Source organism: Lynx rufus, unplaced genomic scaffold (genome assembly GCF_022079265.1).
Source record: "Lynx rufus isolate CCGP_SWC_20201006 ecotype Redwood Valley unplaced genomic scaffold, mLynRuf1.p SCAF_12, whole genome shotgun sequence".
Lineage (NCBI taxonomy): Eukaryota > Metazoa > Chordata > Mammalia > Carnivora > Felidae > Lynx > Lynx rufus.
In genome coordinates, this window is record NW_025814826.1 from 58173683 (window position 1) to 58188272 (window position 14590).

A 14590-nucleotide genomic window follows, 5' to 3' on the forward strand; every position below is an offset into this window, starting at 1 on the left:
CACTAATATGTGTTGTTGCTCATTTTCGTGTCAAACTAACTTTGCTGAGCTTTTCGAAACAGGTGTGGTTTAGGAGAGATTATTATTATTATTATTATTTTAACTCTGGAGAGCTGTTTCTGTAGTTGATTTCCTGTGGCGTTCAAAAAAGTGATGGCTACATTCTCTTTCCACTTTCACAAGGACCCTATCTTTCTTTTTTTCCCTCTATAGTACGTATTGTGAGTAACCTTGATTCCCCTCCCAGAGATCCTTCCAAGGCACTCTCCTGGGAGGGAGATGGGGTGGTCAGTTTGGGGAGTTCCTCGTGTGTAACAGTTCGTGTTCTGCAGATTTGCTGTGGCCCTTTGCACTCCCTGGATGCCGGATTGGGCAAACCCTTCCTGCTTTCAGCTGCTCTCTCAATCTGGTCCATGACACTTCCCAGTAAATGGCCCCTCGTTGGTTCTACTGGGACTCCTTTCGTTCCCAGATATGACAGGTGCCTATTTGCTTGTTTCTGATTCCTCGCACACAGACGCTGACGTCGCACCAATCCTGGGGCTATTGGGAGATTGTTGCTCCCCACTTCCATTTGGGCACTTATGGGGCACCTGCCTCACCTGTTTTGGCTCTAGTACAGTCCATGAGGTTTTTGGTTCTGCTATCTAGCTGTTCAGACACGAGGGAATGTTGCCAGATTCAGAAATACACGCCCTCTGCCACCACCTTTCTCCTCCTCGTATCCCTGCCCATCCACAGACATCAAGCATGGCCATTCTCTGAGTGTCATTGCGCCTGAACACCTTTTATCACTGTGGACACAGCACCTGTGAGCTAGCTCATTCCTTTTTCAGCCATGGCGCCCACCATACCCTCGCAAAAACCTTTACTCTAGCCTCCCATGTGCCCACGACTCTACAAACACAAGGGTTTCCGCACCTCTGTGCCTTTGCCAATGCTCTTTTTTAAGACTGGGAATCTTCCCCCACTCTATCTCATTCTTCTCAGCCCAAAATATTACTTTTTCTGCCAACTTTTCCTTAAACCATCTGCTCACAATGAATCGCTGATTTGGGTACATAGTAGGTAAGCAGTTAAAAGCACAGACTCTGTCTTTGGATTCAACTCCCAGTTCAGCCATTATACAGGTATGTGACCTTGGATATAGCCTCATCTACAAAATGGGAATCAGAGCGTGCCCTCACTTACTGGTTGTCTTTGAGGCTTTGTGGAGACAACCCATGCAAAGGGTTGAACATTTTTCTGCCAGGTAATAAGTGCTCATTAACCGGACAGCCGTCATTAATGTGTCTTAGAGGATGCAGACCTCCTCCCACAAAATTGTACCATACTCGAGGTCTAGCATATCGCTTGCCTGTATTAGACATTTAACAAGTATTTGTCGATCTCATCAAAGGGGAAAATTCATGGTAAGTTTTGGGAAAAGGGAATTTACCTATGAAAGCAGGTAGGGGCTTCCTCAAAGTACAGGAAGGGCAAAAAGCATGGCCACGAGACTAATCCGAAACTAGGTTCCAATGCTGGCTGGGACACCTAGGACCTGTGCGATACGAGTCTGTGTCTGCATGGAGTGTCAAGGGCCCACACGCTAGAAGGAGACTTCCTGGGTTTGAATCGAGGCGGTCACATTTGCAACTGTGAGACCTTGTGCAAGTCATTCCATTACTCCGGGCCTCAGTTCTCTCCTCTTTAAAATGGGGACAGCGGTAGTACCTACCTCACAGGGTGGCCATGAGGATTTTATGGGCTACTGCGTGTAAAGTATTTGCAACGGTGACTGGCCACATATAGGTGTCTGCAGTGTTATTAAAGTGCCCACTTCGCTGGCCCAGGAAGCTATGATGATGCTATATCTATGAATGACAAAGAGGTCATTAACAAAGGGACAAGACCATGGGGAGGGAGGCTCTAATACTTACTTGCCGCATTCATGGGTGCAATGTCAAATCAGAGCGGGGCCTATTTTGATTTCGGTTGTGGTTTTTATTGAGAGTGGGGAAAGACTCTTGCCTTGGTAGAGCAGGGAGATGATGCAGAGTAAGACAACCCGGACAGACACTGACAACTGGCCAACGTTTCCGTGTGGATCCTGGATCCCGTTATTTTAAATTCTGAGCCTTTGAAAAGGTCAGCGGGCTGGCTCCAGGTGAGGGACCATCAACGCACAAAGACATTTCACCCGATAACTTAGTCCTTTCGTATTTACCTTGAAGAAGGAAGCAAACTTTGGATTGCCGTGATAAATAGGAGAACGATAAATGCACAGACCAAGTTTGACTTGAATACTTCATCCCTCATTTGAGAATACTGTAATTAAAAAAAAAAAAGGAGAATAAATTACTTTATAGCAAAGCTGGACTTCTGGAAGAGTTAAGTTTTACCAGTGTTTGGAGTGGCGGGAAAACAGCAAAAAGAAACAAGGCATTTAAACATTTTTTTTTTTTTTAAAAGAGGAGTCCATATCTTAATTAACCCTTCACAGAGTCTTACGTCCATCCCTCCCTCCAACCTCCCAGCGAGAGCCCAGAAGTGAATGCAATTCCCTTTGCAGCAAAAAGGAACGGGAAGGGACTCTGCGCGTTTCTCCTGCTCTCCTTCCTCCGAACTAACGTCACTTTAACAAAACAGAAGTGCACACATCCATAAACGTCGCAAATCAAATTCACATGGACTCTCTTCATGAGTAAACTTGAGTCAGAACTTGAGTCATTGAAGGGTCTCGCTCTATTTTGTGTTAGGTTTGGAACACAGGGAACGGTTTTGCCTGAGTCTTCCTGCCTCCTTTTTCATGGAAACTATTAAAAAATAAGGTCACAGAATCTTAGAGGGGAGAGCAGCCTAAGAGAGTCCCAGTAAGGGCAAGCCCTCTCATTCCACACAGGGAAACCCAACGGATTGACTAGCATGCTCAATGCCCTTCTGTTGTCTGAGGGAGGAGGCCCCGGCGAACGGTGCCAACTTTATTTTGATGATCCGGAGTGCCCAGTAATTTCATTGTCCAGCCTTAAAAGCTTCTGGAAGGTCAACACTGAATGTGAACTTGCCTTAGTCCCGCCTAGTTTCCGGAACCGTCTTGGAGTCACTAAATGAAGAAGCCTCCAATTCCTTCAGGAGGAGGAAAGGATTTTCAAAACTGAAGACGACCTTAAAATTAGCCTCAAGCAAGCCCCTCATTTTCCCCAACAGCCAGAGAGGGCGCGAACAGACAGCTAAGCCTGGCTTTGGAACTTTGTCATCCTTGATTCGAATTTCACAGTGACTCCACAGAGGAAACAAATGAACAGAACCGTTGCAACACCTCAGGCTCCACATCTCCAGCACCAAGAGACGATCTGGGCCAGGTTGATGAAACAGTATCAGTCCAACTTGTCGGACTGCTGGCGACAATCGACAGTTACCTGAGTTTTATTCTTCGCCTACATCCTGGTGTGGCCCAGGGCTTAGGCTGACCTGAGTGCTCAGTGTTACGGCCAGGACGTGGGAAAGTCAGTGTCCTGTAGCTGGAGCTCTCCAGGGGGGAAGCACAACCTTGCTCAGAGACCGCACATTCTCTGCGGCTTCAGGACAATGCTTTTTCTGCTCCCTAGTCCTGAGGCCTCTGTCTGCATGCTGACAACCTGCTTGGTATCTGGAGGGGAACCTGGAATATTCCCCCCAAAGGATCACGACGTGCCATCTTCACTCCCGATAAAACTACAGACAATCCGTATCACCAGGGGCTGCGAAGAGCGTTACCTAGGACCGGGGCACAGGCACAGAGGGGCATGCCCACACACACCAGCTGGGAAATAGTAAGTTAGCCACAGAACAGTTAATTCAAGGACAGATAGGTGTCTGAATTTCTTCTAACAGCTAATTGCACAAGATCTGACTCTTCTTTGTCAGCTGACGGATGGATTTCACACCAGCTTGGTCATATAGATTTGATAATGAGATTTTGAAAACAGCACGAGTAACGTTTAGCGTACTTAGTCCCTCTCCTCTCGTTTTGCCTCCCCATCATCACCGCCCTTAGCACGGCACCTTGGCGTTATCATGGATCGTGGCCTTCAGGAAGCCCTCCCGTGGCATCCCTGGTGTCTACTCCAATGCCTCCTGGTGACCATCAGATGATCTTCTCTGCTTTGTTGGAGCAAGTGGGTTTCTATCCTCTGAGCTGGGGCAGGCCACTCTAGGGCTCTAAATACCCTCAACTCGGACACTCCCAGTGCCTGAGGACTCACTCCTTTGCCAAGGGTTCCTTCCCACTTTGGGTCTATTTTTACTGTGAAAAGGTATTTCCTGTAGACCCCAAGCTTGAGTTCCTTTCGTTTCCTGAATGTTTCTTGCCGATGGCTTTAAAAATGCCCCACAGTCCTCATTTGTCCAGCCTAAAGTGCGCATGCCTTTAGGCTTTTCGTTTTCTTCAGATGGCAGGCTGGGAGACTCACTCTGCCTCCAGATCTTTCACTCAATCAGTGCCCCCACCGTGAGCGACACCAGTTTCTCTGAATCTCACTTTTCTTATCTGTCAGATGGGGGATTAATACAATTCACAGGTTCTCAATGCTATTATCCTATTTGTGCTAGAATTTAATAATACATTCCCTTTTTTTCATGTTTGAACTCCAGTTCCAGCACCGTCACAAGAAAGAGCCTTACAGTATTTGGGAAGCTGATGTCAATCGAATATAAAATACTGGGTTTCAGAATGGAGTGCATTGTTACTTTGGAAACACAAAGGAGAACAGGACTATGGCAAGACAATTCCTAATTGGTTCAGGATGATAGGGTACTGACATTGGGGAGTGATTCATTTCACTTCCTCTTGACTCGTGAAGGTCTGAACACGCTGGCTTGCAGCTATATTAAGTTACAAGTACCCTCTCTCCTGCCACAGTCAGAGACTGCTCACCTCATGTCTGTCCCATCCTCACTTGGCCTTACTTATCCTTTGAAGTCTCAGTCATGAGCAAAATGGTCAATCTAGAGCTAGACTACCTGTATTTGAACCCCAGCTCCAACACTTGCTAGCTACGGGACCCCAGACAAGTTTACTAAGCTTTGTGTCACAGTTTGCTCATCAAGAAAAGCGCCTAGGGCAGATGCTCAGGGCTCGCGACAGCTTCATACACATATTCCCTATACTTGATTTACTTTTTTGATAATACTTACTTGATTGATTATACTTATTGGATTGCTATGAATGTTACCTTTTTGAAGGCTGCTTTTCAACCGCACGGTTGCCTTCTAGAATGCTGTCTTCTATTGCTCTACAGACAACGGTATCTTGTATTCAGTAAGGTCCCCTGAAGTGTGGCTGATTGATTGGTCCATTATGTTAGAAAGGGAATAGTAATCTCATTTTTTTTTTTTTTGGTCTTAGTTAAAAATCCTGCCCTTACTCCTTCCCCTTCCTCCCAAAAGATCTTTTAACAGTGTGTGGAATTCTCCACTTCCCCAGGGACCTTTAGGAAAGGAGTCCTTGGGAATGACCACTGGGCCTTTATAATTCACTGAGCCCTCGATCTGCAAGAGATTGTATATAAAAATTCATCTGTAAGAGAATTTATATAGAAATTGAGAATCAGATATAGAGAAAGGGTTTGTCAAGGTCAGTTGGGGGGATTGGTGGCAAAGTTCAGACAAAAAGCCACATCTCTTGGCTCTCAAAGGAAGGTTCGCTCCATTAGACCACTGTCTGAGAGCAGAAAATGCCTGAAGCCAGCACCTGAGCCAACTGTTGGAATTAGTACCAATTAAGAGTGCATGCCACTTGGAACAAATTACAAATGTTTTCTTTGAAGCCTTAGATTAGAACTTGGATTACTTTTTGTTTTTAATCTGTAAGACTCTCAGGAAATGGTCAAGATCTTGCAACATATTTGAAGAATAATAACTAATGCCTGGTGCAAGGTAGGCACCAGGCTATGTACTTTATGTGGATGATCTCTTCTGGTGATCACAACAGCACTTTGAGGAAGATACCGTTTATCATATCCCCATTTTGCAGAAAATGAAACTGAGGATTAGAATAATGGAATAACTCAACCAGGACTTTACAGATTTTCGGTAGAGAATCCAGAGTTTGACCCCAGAATGCCACGTCTCATTGGCTGCACGATCTGCTGCTACCTTGATGTTTCGAAGGCAGGGCCATCGTCGTAGGGTACACAATAGCGTGTCTTGCTCTATTTCAGGAATGTGGTTCATGATACAAAGAAAGGGAATGTCTTGAAAATTTGAGTCTATGTAAGCCATGGTTAGAATGAGGGAAAAGCATGATCTGGGCTAAGGATGAACCTTAGAGGGGCACCTGGGTGGCCTGGTCACTTTCGGCTAACTGACTCAGTTTCGGCTTAGGTCGAAATTCGTTCATGGTCAAGAGATCCATCCCCGCACTGGATTCCATGATGACAGCATGGAGCCTGCTTGGGATTCTCTCTCTTCCTCACTCTCTGCTCCTCTTGCATACTCTGTCTCTCTCTCTCTCTCTCTCAAAATAATGAAACAAACTTAAAAAAAAAAGATAGACCTTCGAGACACCCTATGAATTAGTTTAATACATGGGCACTGCTGAATTTCCATGACTGATGAGTGAGTCCTCAGCCCAAAGCAATACAAAGTTAAGGGCCCTTTTCTTAAGGCCTGCATGGGTGAACAAATAGAAGAAACTAAAAGACACGGTGGGCTTTAAGTGTAATCATGAGAGGAACCAGACAAGTAATGAAAACGTTGTTTGACAAATAGAAGTTTCCTACTTGTTTGATCAAGTTGAGACTTGGCACCTCTTCCAGGGAGGTGGGGCAGGAAGGACGTGCGTTCCACTTTGTTCACGTCGGGGATGTGGGCCCTGCACTCTCTTGAAAGGCATCTTCAGGAATGAAATCAGAGCCATGAGGATCTAAGGGTTCCTCGATCTATCACAAGGGAGCCCGGAAACCAAGTTTGATCACACAAGGAAAACCCATTCTAGATTCTTCATCCAGAAAGGTGCGACCAGGGAAGCTACCTTTCAGAGGGGAGGCACAGGGTTTCCCATGTTTTTTTTGTGCCCGATATAGGCCTGGAAAACCTTTCGGTATGTGTGGGACAGAAGCAATCCTTTTCTCTTAGATTTTCTACTTGGGCTCTGAGTGAGCTAAAGGGTACTGACTAAATACTTGCATCCTTATAAGATGCAAAGAATACTTCTAACTGAAGCCATGACCTAGTTAGTTGTCTGAACTACAACCACACTGTCTTTTTATCCAGTTGTGTATGTGAGATTATGCAATTTTTCAGGAGGAGTGGACTGTATATTTCACTCTGGTCCAATGCTTACTAATGTCAGTTGCACTCAGTGAAACCTCTCAGAAATGAGCCCTGGACTCCTGCCTGAAGATTTCCAGTGATGGGGGAAATCAACCCCTCACTTGAGAGCCTAATTCCATCATTGGATAAATCTAATTGGAAACAAGATCATTTTCTAGCATGTTTGCTAAAGTAAAGAAGAGTCTCAACCGGGGCAATCTGCTCGTTTCGCACGAGTGAACGGAGGAATTTAACTTCTATTGTTAAACTCACGTATTGTGTAGTGTGACGATGGCTAGAGCACCCTTAATTGATCCTGTGGGTAAAAGACATAATTGCAATAAAAGAGGGAGGGACTAATTTTCACTAAGTTCATATTTTGAAATCGGCAGCCTTCTCTATCTTGGGTGTGTCGTGTCTAACCAAAGCATCACTGAAAGCAATTCTATGAGTGACCAGTGCGTCTGAAGAACGTCTCACTATCAGACTTCTTCCCAAGTAACCTGACCTTTGAACAAAGATAGATTTCTTCATCTTTAATAACCTCACAAGGAATCAGGCTAGCACATATCTAAATGGACAGCTTAGAATGAGGCCTGGGAGGACACTACCCCAGGCATGACAGAAGACCCTTAGTGACCCAATATCCTTCATGGATTAGGCTACTATGTTCTGGGAGGTTGACTGACACGTGATAATTCCAAGCAAGACTTTACAAAAGCTTCCAGCCCAAATCTTCTAGCCCACCCTCTCTCAAACGTCCCATCCTTGGGAGGAGAGACTGGTTCTTTCCTGACTGGCCCAGTTCCCCAAGCCATGATAAGCTCCAGGGAGTGGTAACTACTCCTGTGTTCCCTGCCTAGAAGCCCCTGTTTAGAGGTGCTGGTGATGTCTACATATGAAGAATTAAGATTGCTCTAAGAACTTGACCAATGTCCTTTGGGCTGAAATCATCCTAATTCTACCATTCTACACTGCACTTCCATAGATGGAATTGGTACGTCTGACTCTGAAAATATTGGCTTTGTGGGCCGAAAGCTACCTAATTGGTCTGATGGAAAGATACAAGTGAAATGACCCTCGATATCATTTGACCGCCTGGAGGGTGTTAGAAATAGCGGTAATTTTACAGGACAATATCATGAATATAAAGGGAGTCTCACAAAGCTACTGTTTGAATGAGGGATGGATTTTCTTCCTCAGCCTCCTTGAAATCTTTCAAACCTGTTCTTCTCGCCTGAAGGAGGTGGCCTAAATATTCTTACCATTCTGGGCCTCACAAGAGCAGTAAAAAGCCAAGAGTAACCTGATACTGTAACAGAATAGTTATTTTTAAAAAATGACTTAAAAAATAAGGTCATTGAAATGATCGGGACGTATCCGATTCAGAAAAATAAGAGAGAACACCCGAGACCATTTGGTTCACGCTCCATAGTCCTACCTCTCTGCATCTCCAGGGCATTTAGGAGAGCACTTGTCGGAAGGAGCACTGGGTGTCGTACGTAAGTGATGAATCATGGGAGTCTATCCCCCAAAGCAAGAGCACACTATATACACTGTACGTTAGCCAATGTGACCATAAATCATATTTAAAAAGTAAGAAACGGAGTGGTCCGACAAATTCTGAGTGTCTCCAAAAAAAATGCATTTTGTCACTACCTACTTCCAGAGTCCAACCTCCTAATCTATTAGAAAATTCCTTCATTCGCCTAGCCTCTGCCACAATGCCTCCTTAATGACAGCATTCCAGTCATTGTAACTTCAACAGGAGTGGGTGGGAAGGAGGAAAAAGAAATGTCCAGGGTTGTGATGCATTTTTCTGCAACTCTTGGAAGCCCCCACTTAACTTTGATCTCTTAATAAAAGATAAAACGGGGAGAACTTCTGAACATAGATAAGAACCAATGGTACTCAGCCAAAGGCTTATCTAAAGTTTCTCTTGTGTGACAAATGCTTGCTTTCATGTAGCCGCGGACAGCAAAAAAAAGTAGCATTAAATGAACGTAGTGAAAGTACGCAGGGCAAAATTCGGTTCGTTGCAAGTACTATCCATGACAGGTATTCCTACTACTGGAAAAGTGGGCGAGCTCTGATCGCTGACTTGCGAGTGGAATAGGAAGCTCGCCCATAGTTTTGTCTAACAACGCCTTTGGTCTTTGAGGTGGCTCTTCTCTGCTTTTGCCTGCGCTCTCAAGCCATCGGCTCACACGGTTCATTCCTTGACTGCTCACACCACCCAGCCTTCTTTTTGGATACACAGCTCAGGGGCAATTCCAGGGCTCGACCTTCCTACGTCCACTGCCCTGAGATGGATGGAGCTGTCTCACGTGCCTGCTTATTGGCTCCTTCCATTTTCACATGTGTGTGGGCAGCGCGAATGATGGGGGTGCCCTTGTTTTATCTGGGTGCTTCCAGGAACACGTGGTGGATCGTGTGTGCGTGTGTGCGTGCGTGTGCGTGTACATATATGCATGTGTACATATCTGTGCATGGGTGTGTGTGCCTGTCTTTGCATGTGTGTGTACGTGCATTCATGTGTGTTTGTGCATGTACACGGGTGTGCGTACCTGTTTGTGCATGTGTGTGCATGCATGCATGAGTGCCTTGAGTGTACATGCATGTGCACACATGTAGCCACGTGTGCGTTTATACATGCCGGTGCATGGGTTGCACATGTATGTGTGTGTACACACCTGTGCGTGTGTATGGGTGTGTACATGCATGCACGTGTACGTGTCTGTGCTTGTGCATGGATATGTATGCATGTACACCTGTGTATGTGCATGGGGTGTGTGCACAGGTATGCATGTGTACACATCTATGCATGTACCTGTGTGTGCATGTATTCGTGTGCGTGCACATGCATGGATGTGCACATATATGTGCATGAGCGTGTACATATATGTATGCGTATGTTGTCTGTGCATGGGTGTGTATGTAGGGGAGGCAAACAGAGAATGAGAGAAATGATCATGGTTTAATTTAGATTGTTTTGTTTCTGCCTCCAAGGTATTTGCCGCATGCACGGCTACGTGTTTGTGCATGTGCATGGGTATGTGTGTACCTGTTTGTGCATGCGTGTGTACATGTATGCATGTGTGCATGCAAATAATCCCTCCCACGCACCCCACCAGCCCCATCCTCAACACATTCCAAACTATATGAAAAGAAGCACCCTGAAAGCAATAAAATCTTGCGCAGTGTGGTAGAAAAAGTCCGAGCTTTGGAAAAAGCTAGATTTGAATCCCCGTTCTGCTGTCCTCTACATGTTTGAGCCCTGAGAAAGTTACCCCAAATCTCTGAGCCTCCCTCTTCTCTCAAACAGCGAAACGAATCCCTACATGAAAGGACTGTTGGAAAAATCAAGTGAGGTCACAAATATAAGACGCTTACGGTGGGGCCTGATAAGAAAGTGATCAGCAAATGCCAGCTTCCTCGCAACACTGTCGCCTCGAGACGCTTAAGAAGTACTATCTGCATTTCATCCGCACAGCAAGCTTGTGAGGTGGTCACTACCGTGCCCATTTCTAGGATGGGAAGCTCAGGGACTTGCCCGGGGTCACGAGCCGGGGTCACAGCTGGAAGGCAGTGGAGGCCGTGTCTTTCCGTCTCGGTCTGTGTCTGAAGCAGGCAGCACACAGCACATGCTCTGAGCTGAGCCTGACGAACTTCCCAGGGAGTCACAAGCATGGACAGAAGGACAGTCCTTGCAACGGCAGAAAGAGACCCATGTGTGAAATATACAGTCCTTCACTGGTTTGGTTTTGGGGGGAAGAAAGGCATGGCCTTTGGGACACCAAACGCTCTTAAAGAGCTGATCTTTCTCACCTTACTTGGAAGACGGTTGTAATAGAGAATTTGGAGTAATCAAATCATTTAGCGAAAAGACACCTGAATCACCCTTACCTAGTTAAATACATCCCGGGGGGCCACGGGGGCCATGCGTGTGCTCCAGTGACTGAGAGGCAACGCGGGGCTCCCTCAACGGGCTGTCTGTGTGCTCTCAGTTTGTGCGCTCCTTTATGTACCTTTGTGATTACGAATTTATGAAGGCTGTGCCCCTGGTACACAAGACACAGTGAGATGGTCGCCTCCCACCATTTTTAATGAACTAGTTTCTTTAAGGAAGCTCTAAAAGTGTGAGATTTATTTATTGATTTTAGCCTCATCCTGATTTGGATCGGCAAAGGATTAATCACAAAGGAAGGGAACAGAATAACTATGGCATTTATTCCACCATCTATTCTATGAGTCTTATGTCATCTTATATTCACAACGACCCAATGAGGGGCAGATATTATGACCGTCATCATCTCAGTGAGATCACCTTGTCCTGTGTTACCCAGTCAGTAACTGGTAAGAAGTGGGTTCAAGCATGTCTATCCGGTAATCAAGAGTAAGTTCTTCCTCTGGCGTTTAACAAAGACCAGACACTTGTGAGATAAAATGTAGCTTATAAAAGTCCACCCGAGAGATGGAAAGTTCTCAACTTGTCAGCATCCACTAATGACCAGGAAATTCACCAACCCTCCTTTCCACCTGCTTCTATTTCCAAAGTGGGATTTGAACCCAGGTCTGCTTGACTCCAGAGTCTGAGCTCCTAGAACACTGTGAGCTCTACAGAGACATTCCCTCTAGGCCTGCCTGAGGCCACACTGGCATCCAGTGTGGATCTAGGACCTTCTGATATGCCTTGATCTCTGAGGGTGTAAGGCAAGGGACAACCCCAAGTCCTAACATACAGCCAAGGACAGAGAAAGGTGGCCGCCAACTTGGGACAAAGGAATCCTGGGAGAGTGTTTCCCTAAATGTAACTCCCCCTGAAAAATCAGAATCTTGGGGACAGAGTAATGGGTGGGTATTTGTATTTTCAAAAGAACCCCAGATGATCTTCTAGGTGGAATCTTCACCTAGGTGATCTTCTAGGTGGAAATATCAGCCCAGGACAAGGAGACTTTTTATCACTTGAAAGTTTCACAATCACATAAGGAGGTCTTTTCTCAAAGAAAAAGGTTTTGGAATTTAGCAAAAAGATGCCAGCATTGAGGAAAAGAAGGAAATTTAGTCATTGTTGATATGGTTTGATTTTAATACTTAGACTCCCAAAACGCCCACACCAAAAGCATAACTTCTCATAAACAAATTTTGAACTATATATTAAACATAGCCTAACCTTTATTTGAGACGAGGAAGTTGACTCATTCTGAGGTGGTGATATTGTTTTTGAACACTAAGCTTAATGAAGTCACTCCAGGTAAGTGTCCTTATGCTACTGAGCTCTTCAGGCACTAAAAATATTAGGCCAGTTTATTTGGCCTGGCAACATCCATACGTAATTGTAATTAATTGCCTTCTCCATCCTAAGCTTCATAAATAGTAAATAAAGAGCCTTGTCCTAGAAGAGAAATGAGGACCAGAGGCTGATAAATATCACCTTCTTGTAAATGTTCTGGGGTGAAGTTTTTCATTATATAAAGAACACTCACAAATCAGTAAGACCGAGGTGAGCCCCACAATGAAAAATGACAAGGCGAACGTGCAAGTCACAAAAGAAGAAACAGACAGAAACCGTAAACACACACACAGACACAATTTCAACCTCAAGAATGACTAAGACATTACAAGTGACGGGAGGTGCTATTTCTTATCAAGGTGGCAGTTTAAACGTAGAGACGCAATTTTGAGAGCGATTTCGGAACGTACATCAAGTATGTTTAAATGCAGATCCCCTAGCAGCCATTTTTGGGATTCTATCCCAAGGAATGAATTAAGCATGGGTGCATGATTTAACTAAGGCAGTGGTCACTGCAATGCGGTTTATAATTTATAATAGTGAAAAACTGAGAGAAGAAGAGCCAATAGATGCTTAAAACAGGCAAGGGAGTAATGTGCAGTTACAAACATTTGTACAAAAATTCGTAACTGCACATTTAACGGTAACGGGGACAGCTCAAGCAAAGAACACCTAACAGCACGTCACCCATTGTTATTTACAAAACAATCCCATTGTGAAATAAAATAGCGCGTGGATAAGTACAGAGGATCACGGGCATGGATCACGGGCATGACTGTGCCCAAGTCTTTACAGCGGTTATCCTGGACTGTAAGATCACACGAGATGCCATTTTCTTCTTTGTCTTCTATGCTTGGCACACACTTTTCTCAGTGAAAATACATTCATTGTTTTTTTTTTACAAGAAAAAGGATCATATATAAGAAAAGAAAAAAATCCACTATGGTCAGTAGTATTGGACAAACGTGCTGTGTTTCTACACCCCTTTACCATAATTCTTGTTTCTGTTTGCCCCTGAGATCTGTCAGCTGTCTCAGGAAATAGTGAGCTTGAGACTAAAGAAGGGCAGAGGATTTGTCTATGAAATTTGGGAAGACCTTTGATGCCCGGTCTGTGCCTCCCAGCCCCACCCAGAAGTCTGCTCAGAAAGTCTTCGTGGGGATTCTGGGAACTAGAGACGCTAAGAACCACTGATTCTAACCGGGCTGGGGCCCAAGCCCTGGCTCACGTTTTTTGTCCTCCACGCTGGTAAGTTTTGAAAGTGAAGAGAGGTGCTCCCAATAATCACACTGAGAAAATAAATGTCTCAGGCAAACCAGGACCTATGGTCACCATGGTCAGAGGGAATTCAGAGGCTCATCGCATCGATTGCTGAAAGGTACCAGGGGCTGTCCAACTCTCTCTTCACAGATGAGGAAACTGAGGGCCAGAGAGAAGGAAAAATGGGTTGCCCAATCTTGGCGAAGCCACATGAGTCATGAGCATGCTTTTTTGAAGCTTAACACAAAAGACTCCTGTGTGTGTGTGTGTGTGTGTGTGTTTGTACCACCATGAAATGACATGGTAGGGAGTGATCAGAACTTCCCAGTCTTCTCTCCTGAAGCTTCGCTGCAAAGAGTCACATCAACACTGACTCATGTCTTTTGGCTCTTACGGTTCTAAAAAATATCCCGAGGCCAACTACAGGAGTCTAGCCGGTCTTCTCTAAACTTCTCCTGAATCTGCATCTTCGTTCATTCAGCAAGCATTTATGCAACACCACACGGTATGTAAAAGCCCCAGCTCACAGAACACTGTTGGTGGATGGGCCAATTTTTATAAGCGAATGAGACCGGGAAATGTGTGAATGACATTTCAAGGGAGATTTTATGTTCTCTAGTTCACTATAAAGGCGGGGAGGGGATGGCGTTCCCTTGTTCGCAGGTCTTCTTATTGTTCGAATAGAATGAAGCCTTTCCTTCCCCACAAAAGTTCCGATGGTAAAATCGTTGTTTCCGTTTCCTGTCTTCCTTTTGGAAAACA

The 14590-nt window shown here is 45.0% G+C and overlaps 1 protein-coding gene across 1 annotated transcript in view; it reads right to left on the minus strand.

The window, feature by feature from the left end:
• ADCY8 (adenylate cyclase 8) overlaps window positions 1–14590 on the minus strand; it is a 222390-nt gene that overhangs the window by 67848 nt on the left and 139952 nt on the right. The window contains exon 9 of the mRNA XM_047073816.1: window positions 2210–2310. Coding sequence (XP_046929772.1) covers window positions 2210–2310 — 101 coding nt within the window. The remainder of the gene's footprint in view (window positions 1–2209; window positions 2311–14590) is intronic.